At 33.0% G+C, this 17,863-nt stretch overlaps 1 protein-coding gene across 1 annotated transcript in view; it reads left to right on the plus strand.

Annotated features, from left to right (window-relative positions):
* The window catches only part of LRRIQ1 (leucine rich repeats and IQ motif containing 1), a 110,933-nt gene that overhangs the window by 73,493 nt on the left and 19,577 nt on the right, over positions 1-17,863 (plus strand). Inside the window, exons 23-24 of the mRNA XM_009646331.2 lie at positions 15,575-15,707; positions 17,282-17,342. Coding sequence (XP_009644626.1) covers positions 15,575-15,707; positions 17,282-17,342 — 194 coding nt within the window. The remainder of the gene's footprint in view (positions 1-15,574; positions 15,708-17,281; positions 17,343-17,863) is intronic.

Raw genomic sequence — 17,863 nt, forward strand, 5'->3', positions numbered from 1 at the left:
ATACCCAATACTCTTTTTGCACTTCAAAAAACCAATTTCTAATGAAGAGGTCATTAAAAGTGCATTTTCAGATATATTCCAAGCATTTTCCAAAGTGAGTAGTTCAAGCATTAAAATCATATTGGTATGCAAATGGTATTTCAACATAGGCCACAGAAAATGAAAGTTCTGTGTCCATAAAAGTATCATGACTGTTGCAGTGCACAAATGTTCATCTGGCAACGGAATTTCCATTTGTTATGGAGCTATGAATCAGGAATATGATGTATTATTAGAAATATTTTATAGGTAGAAATCTTGTTTCAGTTGGACAACATGGTACAATTTAAATCACAATTAAAGTTTCCTGTAGCTATACATTCTAATAGCAAAACCTCTGCATATTTTAAGTACTTTTAGAGGTGAATTAAAGGAAGGCCATTACTCCAGAGCTTTTCATTGATTTGAAAATGTAATCGATTAAAGTTTCATATAAAAGAATTATTTTTTTCCTACTCTGTAATGGGAACTATGGTGTTATGGAGAATTACTACTATTAATGAGGTCAGGCATCTACAGCATTCTGAAAAGGCCATTTTAATGTGTTCAGTACTGAACACACATTTAAGTATATTTTTTTTTTATAAGTAATAATGTTGTGGTTCAGATACATAATATATTTTGGTAATGTGCAACATTTTTCAAGCAAAACATTAAAACAAGACTCTAAAATTGAAATCCAGATATTGAAAATTTTATGTTATTCAGTACTAACTCTTATACCGAAGTCTTATAACTTTTACAAGTTTCATGTAATCTATAAAATAATATGTATGGTAGACTTAGATGATTTTACAAGGAATTGCAAGTAATTCAAATATTTTAATAAAAAAGTACAATCATGCAGTGATATCTCTGTAACATCTATGCTGTGTTATTTCTATAATGTACATCTTCTGATTTCATAACTTCACAGTTCAATTCTTACCGTGTGCAATACAGAAACATTTTAGCAGTTGTTTGAAATTCATAGGTTTTTGCTGTTTTGATTTATGCACTGCAGATATTTTACCTGGTTTATTTGTGTAAAAAAGGTAGAGATATTGGATTTTCCAGTTATTTTATACATTTTTTTCTCATATTCTTAAGAAAGGCTGCATACAAAGATAATATTTTTGAATAAAGTTTTATTTACCTGACAATCTAGACTAGTTCTTTCTTTGCGGGTTTACTGTCAAGTTAACTAGTCCAACATGGTTATAATTTAATAAATTGCTACATTTGTAGAATCTTGTAGATAACCTAGTCCAGGTAACGAGATAAAAAAATCCAAGTAGCCAGACAAAAGAAGAAATTCAGTTAACTTCAACTTTAAACAAGCAGATTATTAATAACTTTCATTTTTTAATGGTTTCTAAATGCAGATTGAGTATTAGGGTTACTAAGAAATTGACTGTGGAGAATCATTTCCCTAAAGCTCTTGCATGCTTATTGTTTTCTAATATGAAGCAAGCTTAGTAATTTTCAGTTTAAGATGAGACCAGGCATATCTTTTGTCAAAGATAGAATTCAACTTTTAAAAAGGAGGAATTTAAACACTACTGTGTATTTCAAAGTTAAATTTACTGAGAATCTGCTTTAGCAGCTGATGTGTATTTTGTAATTGAGAAATTAGTAGTGAATGTAAAAGAAAGGAAGCTATGTGCTACTAAGGCAGAAAGTTCTGATTTAACCTACCAATGACCTGGCTTTGTTTGTTCAGATGACAGTTCTAAAAGTGTGCAGAGAATATTCCCTTTTAATACAGTTATTTGCCGCAAGCCGTGACCTCACTGCCTGTCAGGGAGCAGGTCTGAATTGGCCCTTTCTCTGATATCGTGACATTGCTTCTGTTGCCTCGATTGTGACCTCTGATTGCATGATACCCCTGAGAGTTCAATTTAATAAGCGTGACTCCTGACTCTTAGCCAGGTCTGCCTTCTTAGGTTTTGTCAGACTCTACTTGTAGTCTGCTCTACATATGCTAAAACACTGCATAGGCTGTCATCATACCATGTGAGTTGTGTGCACTGTATTCAAAATTCTCTTTCAAACATCTTTGTTTATTACAAATGGAAATATTTATAAAAGATTACTTACAAATAAATGTTAAAAGTTGCTTCTTGCACAGTTACGGCTGCTCGGGAGTTTTGGTTTTTATACCTTTGTACAAATAGTTACTATTATTTCACTATATTACGAAGCATGCGAGTTATCCATGCCTCATACTAACTCCTTACTTTGAAATTGTTTTATTTCCCCTCTGAGAGTGTTACATATTTGTATGACTTCACATCAACAATATATTTTTTCATTATAGAAATAGTAGGGGCAAATCCCCTTTTTTTCATTGCATAATTAATACTGTTGCACAAGGATACAGTACCGATGAGCACCCAGAGCACTGTGAGATATAGTTATTCAGGACTAGTCAGGTGAAAGCTGAAGAATCTGTTTGGAATCCAGGAGAAGGTAAGTAGAATTAACACTTTTTAAATATCATTGAAAATTAGACATCTTGGGTTTAGTGACTATTTTGCATTCTTTTCTCCTGTTTTCCTCCTTTTCTAGCTGGAATCCTGAAGGAGAGTCTGTTGAGAGACCTGGCTGCCTGGAGGATGATCATGCTGTTCAGACATTTCTCCAGTTTTAGTATCCCTTGATGGATTCACTGAACCAGAATATGGAGAAGTTCAAATATTTGAAAGAGTTTCAAGAACTGTGGTACAAGTTACAGACAAGTTTCTGTATTTACTTACATACAGTTTTTGTATTCTCACTGCAGATACATATACCTTTTTCTAGCCTCTGTTATCAGTACCTCTAACATACTGCTTCCAATCAATGTATTAGGTTTTCAGAAAAGCAGAAAAATCTGACTGAACAAAATAATGCTTTGTCCTTTTGTAGTTAAATTTAAAAAAAATCTGTAAATATTACCATTTGATACTTCTGTATTTCTTCAATTGTTTTAAAGAATTCTGTTTGCCCTTTCACTCCGCTTACTTTGTGTTAAAATTGTTGTATCTTATATGAAAAGGAAACTATATTAGAATCTTCCTTAGAAAACAAGTTCTCCAATATAAGGCAAAAAGCAGGTATTTTCTTGTTACATTCAAACCTGGCAATGGAATGCTGTTTGTTCTTCTTCATGACAATGGCTGTTACAGTGGAAGTAAAATCTCGGTTTGGCCAGTTAAATCATATTTAATTCATATAAAAAAACATATTTAATCATAAACATGTTTAATTGTATACAAATTCCCATGTAAGCCAATACAATTTTAATAGCCTAATTTAGTCTATAAGGTTGTAAAACTCATTAATATAATCATCTGTTCTCTTTTTCTGGAGTAAATAGTGTAAGATTAGCTATTCAAGTTCCTTAATCTCAAGTGGGAGTTTGCTTACCTAATTGGAATTTATGGGATTTCACCCCTTTTTGGATCAGACTTTCTCTGTAAATTCCTGTGCTGTTTGCAGGAGATTAGATAATTGTCTGCAAACAAGCAAAGCTAGGAATGGACGACTGTTTTACCTGTTGTTATGCAACAGGTAAAACAAAATATACTTTTAAGTTAATTAGTTATGGCTGTCTTGAAAGCTATTGCAAATATAAACAATGCACATGAGGCAAATTCAACTATTAGGAATCATCATGGTATTTAACTTATTCCCTCCTTTTCAAATGATTTTTGCATCTATATACATAGAAATATATATGTAAGTCAGTAAGTTGGAGAGTTTCATAGCAAATTTGGCTTCATAGCAAAGTTTAGTAAAAAAGAAAGTAATTTAAACACACCAACTCTTAAGAATAAAATATTTACAATCAAGCTTAAAGAAGATTAAGTTCAGTAAGACAACTGGGGGTTTTTTGTTTTGCTCATTTTCTCATTCAAAAAAATAATTAAAATAAAGGTCTAAAAATTCTGTAAAAGAACAGGAGGAGTCAGGGCTAATTTCTTCCTTTTTCAGCTCTGGTTTCTTCATTCAGTTAGGTAAATCATTCAAACCTTCTCTTCATGGATAGAAAAAAACTGTGCCATTGTAACTATAACTGATCCAAAATCAATATAATTAAGTGAGTTTGGTTCCCCTGGGGCTGAATACTCTTGACTATGTGTTGGTTTCTCTAAAATTACATACTATGTTTGAATTCTTGCAATTTTCATGTGTTTACAAGCTAAAAATTTCAGTCCAATTAATCAAGAAATCTATAAAAATACTAAGCTCTTTGAGCCCTATGAATTAAGAATTATCCTGGGGCAACTTACAGGCAAATTGTGGTTTTGTTTTGCTTTTTTTACCTGTCCTTCTTTACAAATGGAATTCCCTTTTTTAATAGATTCATAAAACACTGGAATTTCATATTGTTTATTTTCTTCCATGATGTATCAACCAATTAAGTATAACTTAATAATAAGAATTAGTACTTTTATGTCTATATTTATTTATAGTCACTCCTAAGTTTATTATTTATGGATATTTTTAAGCTGGATATAAATTTATAAGAATTGTACACGCTTGGGGATTAACTCACGTTAGATGTAGAGTCTTAAGAAAAAGAACCATGTCTATCTGAGACTTTCCTTCCATTGAATTCAATGAGCATTAAATCAAGCCTTGTTTATACAACGTTTGGCATAATGACAGGCCTGATCTTCAGTGGTACCTCTGGGTTTTACTATAAAGTAAATTAAACAGCAGCCTTGCACTTAGTCTGTGTAGACTTTGTGTGTATATCTGACAATGCAGAGCAGTTCTGCTGTTATGCATTACTGCACTGACAAAGCTGTGAATTGTTGTCACAGTACCTTCTACAAATAGCAACAGGTATTTCATGTCAGCATCAGAAAGCAAGCTAGAGTTTCACCCCCACAAAATGCAACACTTCTAAATTGAAAATTGTATATATACATAATAGATAAATAGATAACCAAGTCATAGGTATTCATAACTGAACTATGTATTGACATTAATACAATAATTTCATTATTTCGCTTTCAGTGTTACTCTGCATTGAAAAGTACCAGTCGCCTATGGTACTCGTGTACATCACGTGTGTTGATGAACATGAGTTTGAAAAAACAAGTTCATATATTATTCAGATAACTATCTAGAAAAAATGTTTATTCTCAAGAGTAAACATAATAAAGACCTTTTTTAATGTACATTCCCAAGCTGTGATACAAAAGTACATATTTTAATTACTTGCTCATAAAAATTATGGAACAATTATTAATGTAGTGTAAGTCAGCTTTACTGACTAACTTCATACTTCTCCTGAGTAATAATTTATTATTATTAATTTTTTTAATACTTGGCATATCTGTCTTCTTCTTTTCACCTAGCAACCTCAAATCGTTACTTTGAACAAATCTTTTGCTGGGTTTGGATTTTTTTGTCCCTTTCTTGTACTTTTAAGGCCTTCAGTACAAACAAAACCTACCTTAATGGTTGTCACACTCAATAAAATGTGTTTTATTTTGTATTTTTTTCCCTCTTGATAGGGGACAACATAGTAGTTAGACCTCCTGCGCTCTTACAAAATGTTCCTTTGTATTTGTTTTTTTGAGAATTCCTTTGGAAGATCTGATGTCTTAAATAATTTTGCTTGGTTTATTGAATTTAGAGAAAGGTATTCGTCTAGCTTGGACACCATGTGAAGTGATAATCTTTTCTTGCTTGGGAATGCTCTTTCATTACTGAGCAACTAAACAGTTCTGTTCCAGTTCTTGATTGTTTCTGTCAGTTAATTTTAAAAACTGGAATGTATAGAAATAAAATCTATTAAAAGATTCTGTAAAAAATATTTTTGATGTTATGCATCTCTTCATTTTCTCCTAAGCAGTATAAAATCCATTCCTCTTTTCAGTAGAGAAGTTAGGGAGTTTATTAATTCCCGAAGATTATGAGAAAAAGTAGAGATAGGGTGTAGGCAGTAAGGGTAAACAAAATAGGCTCAATCTACTTCCATCTTATTTGTTCCTTACATTTACTAATGGATAACTAAGGGTGGAAACACTGAACACATAATTTCAAAATATTTTTTTTACTCCTCCTTGATGTCTTTGGTTCTTCAAGGACCTTGACTATCCAGAGATCTCTGGGTCACTCTTAGCTATACTCCAGGTATAAAACTGTAAGGTTTTTTGTGTACTTTTTGAACCTGTAAAAGCCTGAGCGGGTCTTGAAGAGTGCTGTTGCAGGAAGTAGTTTACATCAGGAACTCACCTCTGTGTGTGCATGTGTAGAATATCATCCCTGTAGTTTCTCTGGCTTTGTAGACCTGGGGTTTGGGTTGGGCTTTTTTTGTTTGGTTGGTTTTTAAAAAAGAAACAACTTATTTTTTAAAACAAGAAGCTATTTCATGTTATTTCCCAACCTATAAACAAGTCTGACCTTAGGTGGCTGGACTGAGAAATGTTAGTCAGGTTTTTTTAGTTGTAATGCAACTTTGATCTGTTTTAAGTTTGGGGAACACAAGGAAGCCATGTGTGTGTGTCTGTGTCTGTGTGTCTGTCTGTGTCTGTGTGTCTGCCTCTGTGTGTAGGTGGATGCTGAGATACTGAAATATTCTTTATATATACTCTGTTGTCACTTGTTTTACATTTATTCCTGAGTAAAATACAATCTATCTTGACTTTCACCACAGCATTAATCCAGTATGAAAATTTCTGACTATCCTAGCAGTAATGCTGCTAATTATACTATTACCACAATATAAGAGTCCAACAACATACTGGGACTGAAGAGTTTGATCTTTGGATGCCTTCAATACTTACCTTAGTACAAACAAAAATACCTAGAGCAGCTGATACATTTCAACTGAGTGGAGTCAGTGACTATATAGCATTTAATCAAAAATTTAGTAAACGCAAAGTCACCAGAGCTTGATATTTGCACTTCCAGACTTGGAAGTTTTGAAAGAAATTAGAATCTTAACATTTTCAAATGTTTTTGCAATTTATTCTCCTGCTTTTTCTTCTGCTTTTCTGCTTTTCTATGGCAAAAAATTCACATGGCCTTTGTCATTCAATGAGGTTAAAATAAATAACCATAACTATATGTTTAATTCCAATGTAAAATGACTGTTGTAGCATTCTGAAGAAATAAATCAATTTGCTGAATATCTCCTTGATATGAATGTGTTTGAACAGTTGTCCACATATCTCTAAATGTGATGGTTTAAATGGTACAATATTAACCAGCTTAATCAAATGGCAGAATATTGTTTTGTTTTCTGGCTTACTTTTTAAATGAAGTAATTCTTTATTTGGTGGATAAGTGAATCCCATACAACTTATTAGAGAGAGTGACCTGTATTAAACCAGTGCACTACTGTTCCTTTATTTTTTTCTTCCCATCTCTATGACTTATTTTTAATTGACCCAAGCAGCCTATTCTTACATTATTATTATTATTATTATTATTATTATTATTATTATTATTAGCCCTTCACTATTCAATCCCTCTATCTTTCCCCAAATAGATATTCAAGTTCTTATCCCAAGATTCACTGCCTGAATCGGTTCAGAACAGTCGTAAATTAGCAACAAATGAAATCAACAACTGCATGTGTGGCATCTTCCTGTACACACCTCAGGTGAAACATTTCTTTAGGTTTACAGATCAAGTCAGAAAGGTGTTGTGTGTCTTAAGAAATTTCATTACAAGAAACTGATATTGTTATGAAGGAAATTATAGAAAGGAAATGAGAAATTCTGTTTAACATAAATGGAGGAGTACAGAAAGTGGTGACATCCCATAAAAGTTGCAAAAGATGGATAAATTGGAAGGAACAGTGTTTAATGCTGCCTTGAAGTCAGTGCCAGGAAAGTGAAGCTTGTGAAGCAATTCAAAGGAAAATGTGCCATGTTCACAAGAAGAGTAAAAGACATAAGTAATTTAATATGGAGTAGTAGTTTGCAAGATATTTGTGTGATCAGAGGGTTGCAGTGAAAGAGATTTGATAATTGGGAAATACTGGGAGAACTTCATCAACGCTATTGTGATATGAATAGGAAGAAATACCTTTAAATGAGGTGTCCTAAAAGTACAGCACTGAAGATTAAGTAAGACTTGGATTTGCCTCAATGTGGGGAAAGGAACAAATTGAGCAGAACCAATAAGCTACGGATAAATACTAATTACTACTGATAACTAGTAGTGGTGGTGTATTCTGCAGAGGCAAGAACAAGTAGCAAAATAGAAAAGAATGTATGGGAAGGCCCAAGTATGAAATCCTGTTTTCCTTGAATTCAGAAGCTGAAATTTGTACAGTTTCAGTGGTTTAAGAATCTCAATGAAAGAGTTCGGCTTTTACATGATCTAATAAAAAGACATCAAAGAGAGAACACAGAAAGCACGGGCTGAAAAGTGGTAACCGCTGAAGCAGGATGAACTAAGTAGGTGAAGCTCTATTACTGTTGTTAATCACCCAGAAATAGAGCACAGTATAAAAAACAGTAAAAAGTAGAAATGAAAACAGGGAGAAAAAGGACAGCCAAAATAAAGACTATGGTCTTAACTAGGAGTGTGGTGCATACCTGGATTCAGTGCAGGAAGAATGAGTGCGAGGGTGAGGTCAAGAACAGTCATGTGGTAAAAAGGACATGATTACAATAGCAGATGAAGAGATTAGAGAAGAAAAGGAGGTTTGCAGATGGAATAGTAATATAGTAGACCTTATTTATACCATGAAAAGATCTGAAATACCTGGTAAAGAGAGAAAAAGGGCAAAAGTTTTAGAAAAAAATACTCAGAAATATTTTTTTCTTTTCAATAATTGCTTTTATAATTTTTGAAAGATGTGCTCTTGTGAGTTGATCAGCGCTCCCATGTTCAACATTGATTGTGGTGTAATTGATAATGCATTTTTAAGCGTCAAGAAATTTTGCATGTATAACCTGATGTGGTATTCTTGTGAAAAAATTGTATCTCATCTTTTATTGAGCCGTGAACTCACTCAGACACTGCTATAAATATTTTTATTTCATTCATTCCAGTCCTAGAGGTGGACATCGATTTAGTCAAAAGTTACTCAGATGAAAAAGTAACATCTAAAATCAATTAATCCATACAGTACGGCTATGTTACGAACAAGTTTCTGCGGTTTTATGGTAGAAATGTATGTTTCACCATCTGAAAATTCCAGACCTGAGTTGTAGATAAACATTATCTGGAAATACTATAATTTTAAGTGAGAAGAACTCTGTATCTGTTACTGCCACATTATACTACCAACTGCCTGGATGCCTTCTATATATTGCTAATATAAATGTATTCATTGAATACCTGTAAGCATGCTAAAAGACCACTCTAAATACCGTTCTTTTTCCAAAACCAGTATTTTGGGCATGTAGTGCTTGCTATGTAATGCTTAGGTGTATTTTGTGACTTCTGACAAATGTGTCAAGCTTTTTGTGGAAGACAAAAAATTTCTTTCATTTCTCTTACATTCTGCTATAAATTTCTGGATGGTTTTGGGGGTGGAGGACGGGGGGTGTTATTTTCCTGTCTGTTTCCAAATTCTTCAGTTTCTTGCCTTGGTAGCAATGTTATTACTCATGTAGTTCTTGCTTTCTGTTTTGTGTGTATTGTACAGATTGTGACAGAAATAATGCCATTTTGTTTGTTTACTAACATACGGAGAAAATGAGATAAAAAGTTGGATTTTAGGTTTGGTATTTCAAGATTATTTATTAATATGTATTATAACATAGACCTGATGATCTTAAAGGTCTTTTCCAATCTAAACAATTTTATGATTGTATAACATAACTTTGTAGAAGACATAGGAGAAATTATAGAAGTCCTCACAGGGTATATATAATTTTAATTATCATTCAGAATAATCTTTTTATAGAGTTTGTACACTCGTGCACAGACTCACACGCACATGCCCTCATAATATATATTGCTGACCAGTAGTGTATACCAGAATATTGACAGATAAGAAAAATTTCAATATATTAATAGCATAGATATGAATTTTATACCCAAACTCAGCTGCTTAATTCCTATATTAAGAGCACCATTTCCAGAATACATATTGACAAAATTAACTCTGGTGACATATTTTTTATATTAAGGGAGGAAAACTTAGAATGCTGAAGAAATTCCAAGCCCTTCTTTCACATTGTAGGTCTTCGTTTTCTTAGTCTCCTACTTTATTTGTATTGTATTCTGTATGAAGCAAGTTTTGAAGTGAATTAAATCACCCTCTAAACACAAAATTTAACTGTAAAAGGTTGGATACAATGCAGACTTCTCCACGCACTTCTCTGTTTCAAGAAACATATGACAGATTAAAGTTAGAACTTTCATCTTCCCATCATCAAATAGATTTGAAAAAAAAAAATCACTGTTGAATCACTGTTCCTCAGCATGCACTTGCTCATAAATTGACAAAGAGTCGAGTAGCTAACTGGGATTTACAACAATCAAGATCGATGTTTCCTGGGTATAGAATCTGAAATCTAAAATGCAGAATCTGAAAGATCACCCTGAAGGTAGACATTGTGTAGCCATCTTCCTTCTTTTTGTGTACTGGCTTGCTGTTAAGAACACTTGCCCTTGCACTGGGGAACGTGGGTATGAGGTATGCCTTAGGCAATGGGAGACAAGTTTCAGGTACTCCTTAACTTGGTGAGGTTTGAATCTCTGGCTTCCACATGCCAAACTATTCCCTCTGGGTATGTTTCAATCCTCTTTTTAAAGCTGACTGCTACAGCTGAGGGCACAAGATGCATCAGTCTTGAAGGAAATCCTGTGAGAAGAAAACTGACTCTGTCTAGAATTTAGGGCACATCACAACAATTTTATGATTGTATAACATAACTTTGTAGAAGACATAGGAGAAATTATAGAAGTCCTCACAGGGTATATATAATTTTAATTATCATTCAGAATAATCTTTTTATAGAGTTTGTACACTCGTGCACAGACTCACACGCACATGCCCTCATAATATATATTGCTGACCAGTAGTGTATACCAGAATATTGACAGATAAGAAAAATTTCAATATATTAATAGCATAGATATGAATTTTATACCCAAACTCAGCTGCTTAATTCCTATATTAAGAGCACCATTTCCAGAATACATATTGACAAAATTAACTCTGGTGACATATTTTTTATATTAAGGGAGGAAAACTTAGAATGCTGAAGAAATTCCAAGCCCTTCTTTCACATTGTAGGTCTTCGTTTTCTTAGTCTCCTACTTTATTTGTATTGTATTCTGTATGAAGCAAGTTTTGAAGTGAATTAAATCACCCTCTAAACACAAAATTTAACTGTAAAAGGTTGGATACAATGCAGACTTCTCCACGCACTTCTCTGTTTCAAGAAACATATGACAGATTAAAGTTAGAACTTTCATCTTCCCATCATCAAATAGATTTGAAAAAAAAAAATCACTGTTGAATCACTGTTCCTCAGCATGCACTTGCTCATAAATTGACAAAGAGTCGAGTAGCTAACTGGGATTTACAACAATCAAGATCGATGTTTCCTGGGTATAGAATCTGAAATCTAAAATGCAGAATCTGAAAGATCACCCTGAAGGTAGACATTGTGTAGCCATCTTCCTTCTTTTTGTGTACTGGCTTGCTGTTAAGAACACTTGCCCTTGCACTGGGGAACGTGGGTATGAGGTATGCCTTAGGCAATGGGAGACAAGTTTCAGGTACTCCTTAACTTGGTGAGGTTTGAATCTCTGGCTTCCACATGCCAAACTATTCCCTCTGGGTATGTTTCAATCCTCTTTTTAAAGCTGACTGCTACAGCTGAGGGCACAAGATGCATCAGTCTTGAAGGAAATCCTGTGAGAAGAAAACTGACTCTGTCTAGAATTTAGGGCACATCACCAGAATTAGTTCACAGATTCTTAGCAGTTCTCCTTTAACTCACTTAATGGATTATCCAGTGATAGTCTAATTTGAAGTACATAAAGTAACATCCATATTTTAAACTGATCATGAATCGTGCTGTCTCAGAGCATGCCCAGCAAATGAATTTGACAGACGGAGGACAACATTTTTCTGGATCCCAAAGTTCAGGTTCAGCATATTGATTTGGGGGCCTAGAAAAGAATTTGTTATTTTCCTGTAATTTTCAGCTCCAAGGACATTTCAGGTGCACAGGCTCTTCTGAATAAGTTCTCTCTTCTTAGATGCCCACATTCTGCAGGAAAACGGCAGTAGGTGCCCCTGAAAGCTGCATTGGATCTGGCCTAAGTGCGCAGTATGTGTGTGGATGATTAATTGGCAACACCTAAAAATCATTACTGTGTTACTGCCAAATGTAAGGCTATTCCAATCTTAAATTATTAACGTGTGTGTCATGTAAGAAAAGTCAAAAAGATTGAAAGCTTAGAAGTGATAATCTAATGAGGGTACGATACTTTAAATACCTCTGTGATTAATTTGGTTTTTGACAGAGTTATGCCTTCTTTGATGTATTCCTTTTTTCTTTGATATTCTAAGAGTTGTCTGGGTTTAACAATTAAAGATTATAGGTCTGATCCATTTCAAAGATGCAGAATGCTTACAGCTTTTTGGAACTTCTGTGGAATTTGTGAGTGTTAGTGCTTCTACAAAATCAGGTCCAGGTTTTTAAAAAACCCAGAGCCCTAATTTAAGAAAGCTATCAAGCAAATGCATGTTAATGATACTGATACACCAGATCCTCAAACACATGATGTTCATAAGTGGAGTAGAAAAGTGATAATGCTGTGTTCTAATTCATAACGTAGTATTTTTTCATAAGAATTAAAAAGAGAGTTGTTACTATTAAAAAGTAAAAATATGGGTATGTTCCAAATAAGAAAATAGAATAAAGTTTTCTGCAGCATTATTAAACAAGCTATTGAACAGTGCCTGCCCATTTGAGAAAAAAAAGCTGCTGTTAACACTAATATGGAACAAGAATACTCTGTTTAATAGCGTATATAATTTTTAGAAAAAAAAAACTATTGTGTGCACTTTTATCCTGGTCACTTTCTTATTTCAATAATATTCAGTAGTTACCATGCAAAATAAATAAAAATTAATTAAAAATGAAACAAAATTTTATTGAATAGAACCAATTGTGTTTCAAACCTAATTCAGTCAAAAATTCAAACTGCAACTAAGGCAGTTTGATTATTACAATCATTTTGGAAAAATGACTTGCCAAGTTAAAATATTCTTCTTTTTTTGTAAGTTTTTTCATAGCTTATTATATATGCATCTTCTTTTGACCATAACTGACACACAGACTCAGGCATGAACTTCTAATACGGATTTTAAATCCCTACATAGATTCCCCTTTTTTGTGGAGGAAAAGGAAAAAAAAACCATTTTATTAAATGCATTAATAATACTGTTCCTTTTAATGGGAAGAAGTAATTCTCCTGAGAAAGATGGTAATACTGAATACAGATAAGAAAAAACCCGAAAGATAATGTCTTGGGGAATTATTCCTCACTGGAGAATATATGCTGAAAAGCAGAAGGCTCAATCTCCGGGACTGCTCTTACAAAGTCATACAGAATGTTTCTTACTGCTGTTATAAATCAGCATCTTCTTCATCTGGAGAGCTATAAGGGTACCAGTGCAGACTTGGAACCTATACATGTTCAAAATTTAAAGGCCAGAAAGCTGTACTGAACCAGGAACAGGGGAAGGCAGTATCATAAACTTAGAAGAGAAGAAATGGCTCCCACTTTAATCAAGGAAGGAGATGACCTCTATATAGGACTCTCTATATTTTAATATTTGGCACTGATTGAGCAGTTCGCTGCTTGATCTTTTTAGTCAGCCCTCAACCTCATTTGGGTAGATACAGTGACTCTCCATCCAAGATTTTCATTTTCTGTCCTCCTAAGCAGGTAAATGAAAGTTCTTTGCATCAACTGAGGATAAATTCTTCTGCCTGAATTCTAGTCTGTGAGTCACTAGCAAGACATATATGACTTCATATTCCAGACCAGGACCTTGCCTAATTGTCATAGGTTAATTATGGATTTGGGAATTGAACATGTTCATCTTAGGGAATGGATTTCATTTGAATGGAGATTCTCTATATCAAGATAAATGGAGAGCATAACCAAAAAACATTTGTATTTCAGACTATGAAATAAAAAGCTATGATACTTTAAAAATATTCACTTAGAGCTAAAAGATGAAAGCAATGAGCGCACTGTAAAAACAGGTAAAATGCAAGTGGGGAACTACATTTTGCAGCTTATGCAAAGTAAATTATAATTTTTACAGTAGGAAAACTTAAAAAAATACTAAACGTAATGTAGCAAACCTCCTACAAAGGTGAGTTGGTGAATAGCCTGTAAATTCAGTTTATGTTGTCAAACCAGGAATGAAAACTAAAGCTTAAAATATGAGGAAACCATTGACCTTAAAGGCAATTCTGACATCCCTCCTCTCCCCCCTTTACAGTTAGTGATAGTCAAGTCATTCACAGTGGGCAAATGGACTTGATACAAAGCGGAGTGACCTCCGTTCTTTGCTGGTTCAGGTGCAAAAGGACAGGTATGCTCCTACAGTTTACTAAGCAACTTCTAGTAGCTGCTGAGTTTGCCTATCACCAAGAGAAAGAAAAATCTTTGAAAGGAAAAAAGGAATAATCAGCAAGAGGGAAGCTAACTCAATGTCAGCTGAAATAAGATTAAAGAGAAAAACAAAATACTTTTGTACAAAAAAAAAGTTTTCTGATGTCTCATAAAAGCCCTGAGTCAAAGCCAAAAAGACATAATTTATGTTGATGTATAAGGGCAGAAAATAAAAAGTTATTTTAATCCATTAATGTCCCCATGCAACAATGATGCTTCCCCTACAAGGTCTTCCAATTCTGCCACCTTCTTCCTTGTGCTTCAGAACGTATCTGGTATTCACCAGAATGGTCCCCAAAACTGAAGGATCTCCAGAATTGTACAGCTTTTTTTTCATAATGTTGCTATTTTATTCTCTGTCTTTGGATGTCTCTTGTGATCCAAAAGTAGGTAGTAAGTTGTGAAAAATAATTTCATTCATTGGGCAATTGCTTTGAAATTCAATATCAGAAAGTGCCATTAAAGTGACTTAATGAATCATATCAGTAAAAGATAGATCAGAGCAATAAGATTGCCATGTGTCCACTCTTGCATATAATGGTGATATTTTTGCCTTATAGAATGTGTATTTTTAAGCATACAAATAGCACAAATAAGCAACATTCACAGATGTTATGACAATTTATGTATAATATATATTCCCATATATATTTCAGAATAAAGGAGAATCTTATTTCCCAATAAAACCAAATTTATTCAGAAGGCCAATATTTAATCCCAAAAGATAAAATAAACCATAAAATTCAAATTTAATTTAAAAGCATTTCTCAAATATATCTGAAGAAATTCAAGTTAGTTGGACTCTTTGCAAGAAAATTAAGTAATTGTTTTTTTTCTTTTATAAAAGGCAATATGCTCAAAGTTTATCTGGGGAATCTTAAAAAAGTGATATTTGAAAATAATAATGAAAGACAGGAGTATCTTTTTTCCTCCCCAGGTAAACAAGAAGAATTTTTGCAGCTGGATACTACTTTAGATGAGAAATTACAAAGGAGAAAAGACTTTACATGCCAATGGCTTCATACACAGCTTTTGGATTATGAAGCAGCCAGTTCCAAAAATATGAAGTGGTGAGGTCATTGTCTTTAAATTAGATTTTTTTTAATTTTAAATTTATCTTGTAAAGTGAAACCTAGGTTAATAGTTCTAAAACAAACATGACTTTCTAGCTTGCAGACAATACACCATATTTCCAGGTCCCAAACATGGTACCCTTTAGAACTGGTTTAGTAGTCATTGTACAGATACTTCTTCCACAGTGATAATGAGATGATACACAGTGCAGAATCTTATGATAAATATCTACACAGCTTTATGCTGCAATGCAGTGGTTTTTGTATTGTAAAGAGTACAGAAAAAACTGCTTATTCGTCATATATTTTATAACTTTATTGGTACATATTATGGTTTTATGTAATTAGATCAACTGTAACATTACCTATGTTCTTAGATTTGATTAAGGAAGTAAAGAAAGCCACATTTTAACTAGATAGTATGTATTTATATTTTGTCTTCAAAACGTAAACCCAACTTTTACATCTTTGTAGTATACTTTACTAAAATGTTGTAAACATGTTCCTTCTGTATTTAATTTTGGTTATCAGACAGGTAAAATATCAATACGGTTAAAGAAAAGGTTAATCTCATTCCCTAAACTAACATGAAGACATAGTAACTATTTTTTGGTCATAAATTCAATATGAACCATTGATATCTTAGTGAAGTCATTAGTAGACATAATGCCAAGCACCTCTAATGAAGCCATACAAGGCATCAGTAGGCAAGCAATGGATTTAATGTAAGCATTTTAACTTTATTTTCATTAAAAACGTATTTAGTTTGTAATGAAATGGACTGCATATTGTTATGTTTTGTATGGAAAAATATTCCACATTTCTAAATGTATCAATGACTGTAGGAAGTATATGCAGCACATATTCCTTAGGAAATATTTATCTGTCAGTCATGTTCTGTAATAGTGAAACACTCCATGTGTTTGTTTAAGATAACTAGCATGACTTTTAATTTAAATGAAAACACTGGAACAGAACATGTAATGATGTTTGAAAGTAAGAAGACATGGAAATTTCTAAAATTTTTTTTTAAATGTTATTATATTACATTTGCAGGTGTGTGCTATGCACTAATATTTGTACTGACATTTTTTAAGATTATGATACCATTTCTGAATGTGGCAAAAGTCCCACTGATCTCCATTGGAACATCACTGGAAGGCTCTTTAGAACAGCTGATATATTTATGTAACTGAAAACAATTTTATTCCTACATAAATGTGACAACTGATTTGGCTATAATTTATGTCAGTACATGCAAAAATTCGTGCATGGTTCCATTTATTGTAATTTATATTTTCAAATTAGTATTCTGTCATAGGAATAAACAATGTTAGTAGTTAATTTATTTATTTTAATGTTAAGCACAAATATTTTAATATTAATTACTCTCATACTTTAACATTATCAATTCATATTAATTACCCTGATACATCTTAACCATGGAATTATTTTAAATAGTATCATTTCTACTTAATCAGGATTGCTTCCAGGAAAAGATTCTGTACAGATATTTTAGTGAACCCAGTACAGTGGGATTTATTGAAATTTCTATTCTACATTTTTCCCAGCTGCCGTTTTTTGCCTGAGTTAGATCCTGTGATACGTGGCAGTAGACGAGTACAACTTGTGGTAAGAACTTGTGTCCTTGTGGGATTTTGGAGAATTCAGCTATGCCTTGATGGTGTTTTCAAATACATACTTGGTGTAAAAACAACCAGGAGATCTTTCTGATTGAATATAATTCTTTAATGTTGTCTCTATTTGGCAATCAAGTTGCCCATTGATGGAGATCAGAAAAAAAATGTTTGAGCACAAGAACCCATGCATATACATAGGTTTCTAGTTTCATAATCTGATACTGGTTTTGTTTTTAAGACATCAAATGCTACTGTGTGTTTAAAGCTTTTAAAAAATGTTTAAAAAAACCTAAATATGTTTCAGCCCTAATTACATTATTGACTGAAAACATGTATCATTGTCAATCAGGCAAGTTTAAATATTCTTAAATTCTGTAAGTTGCATACCTAAATCATTCTAATATGCCCACAGTGTCATTTATTAAAAGACAGTAAGCTGGACTAGTATGTTAATATGATGACATTATTAAAAAGTGTATAAAATCAGACTTATTCCTACAATTTTTTTTCTAT

This window comes from Egretta garzetta, unplaced genomic scaffold (assembly GCF_000687185.1).
Source record: "Egretta garzetta isolate BGI_Z169 unplaced genomic scaffold, ASM68718v1 scaffold68, whole genome shotgun sequence".
NCBI classification, from domain to species: Eukaryota; Metazoa; Chordata; class Aves; order Pelecaniformes; family Ardeidae; genus Egretta; species Egretta garzetta.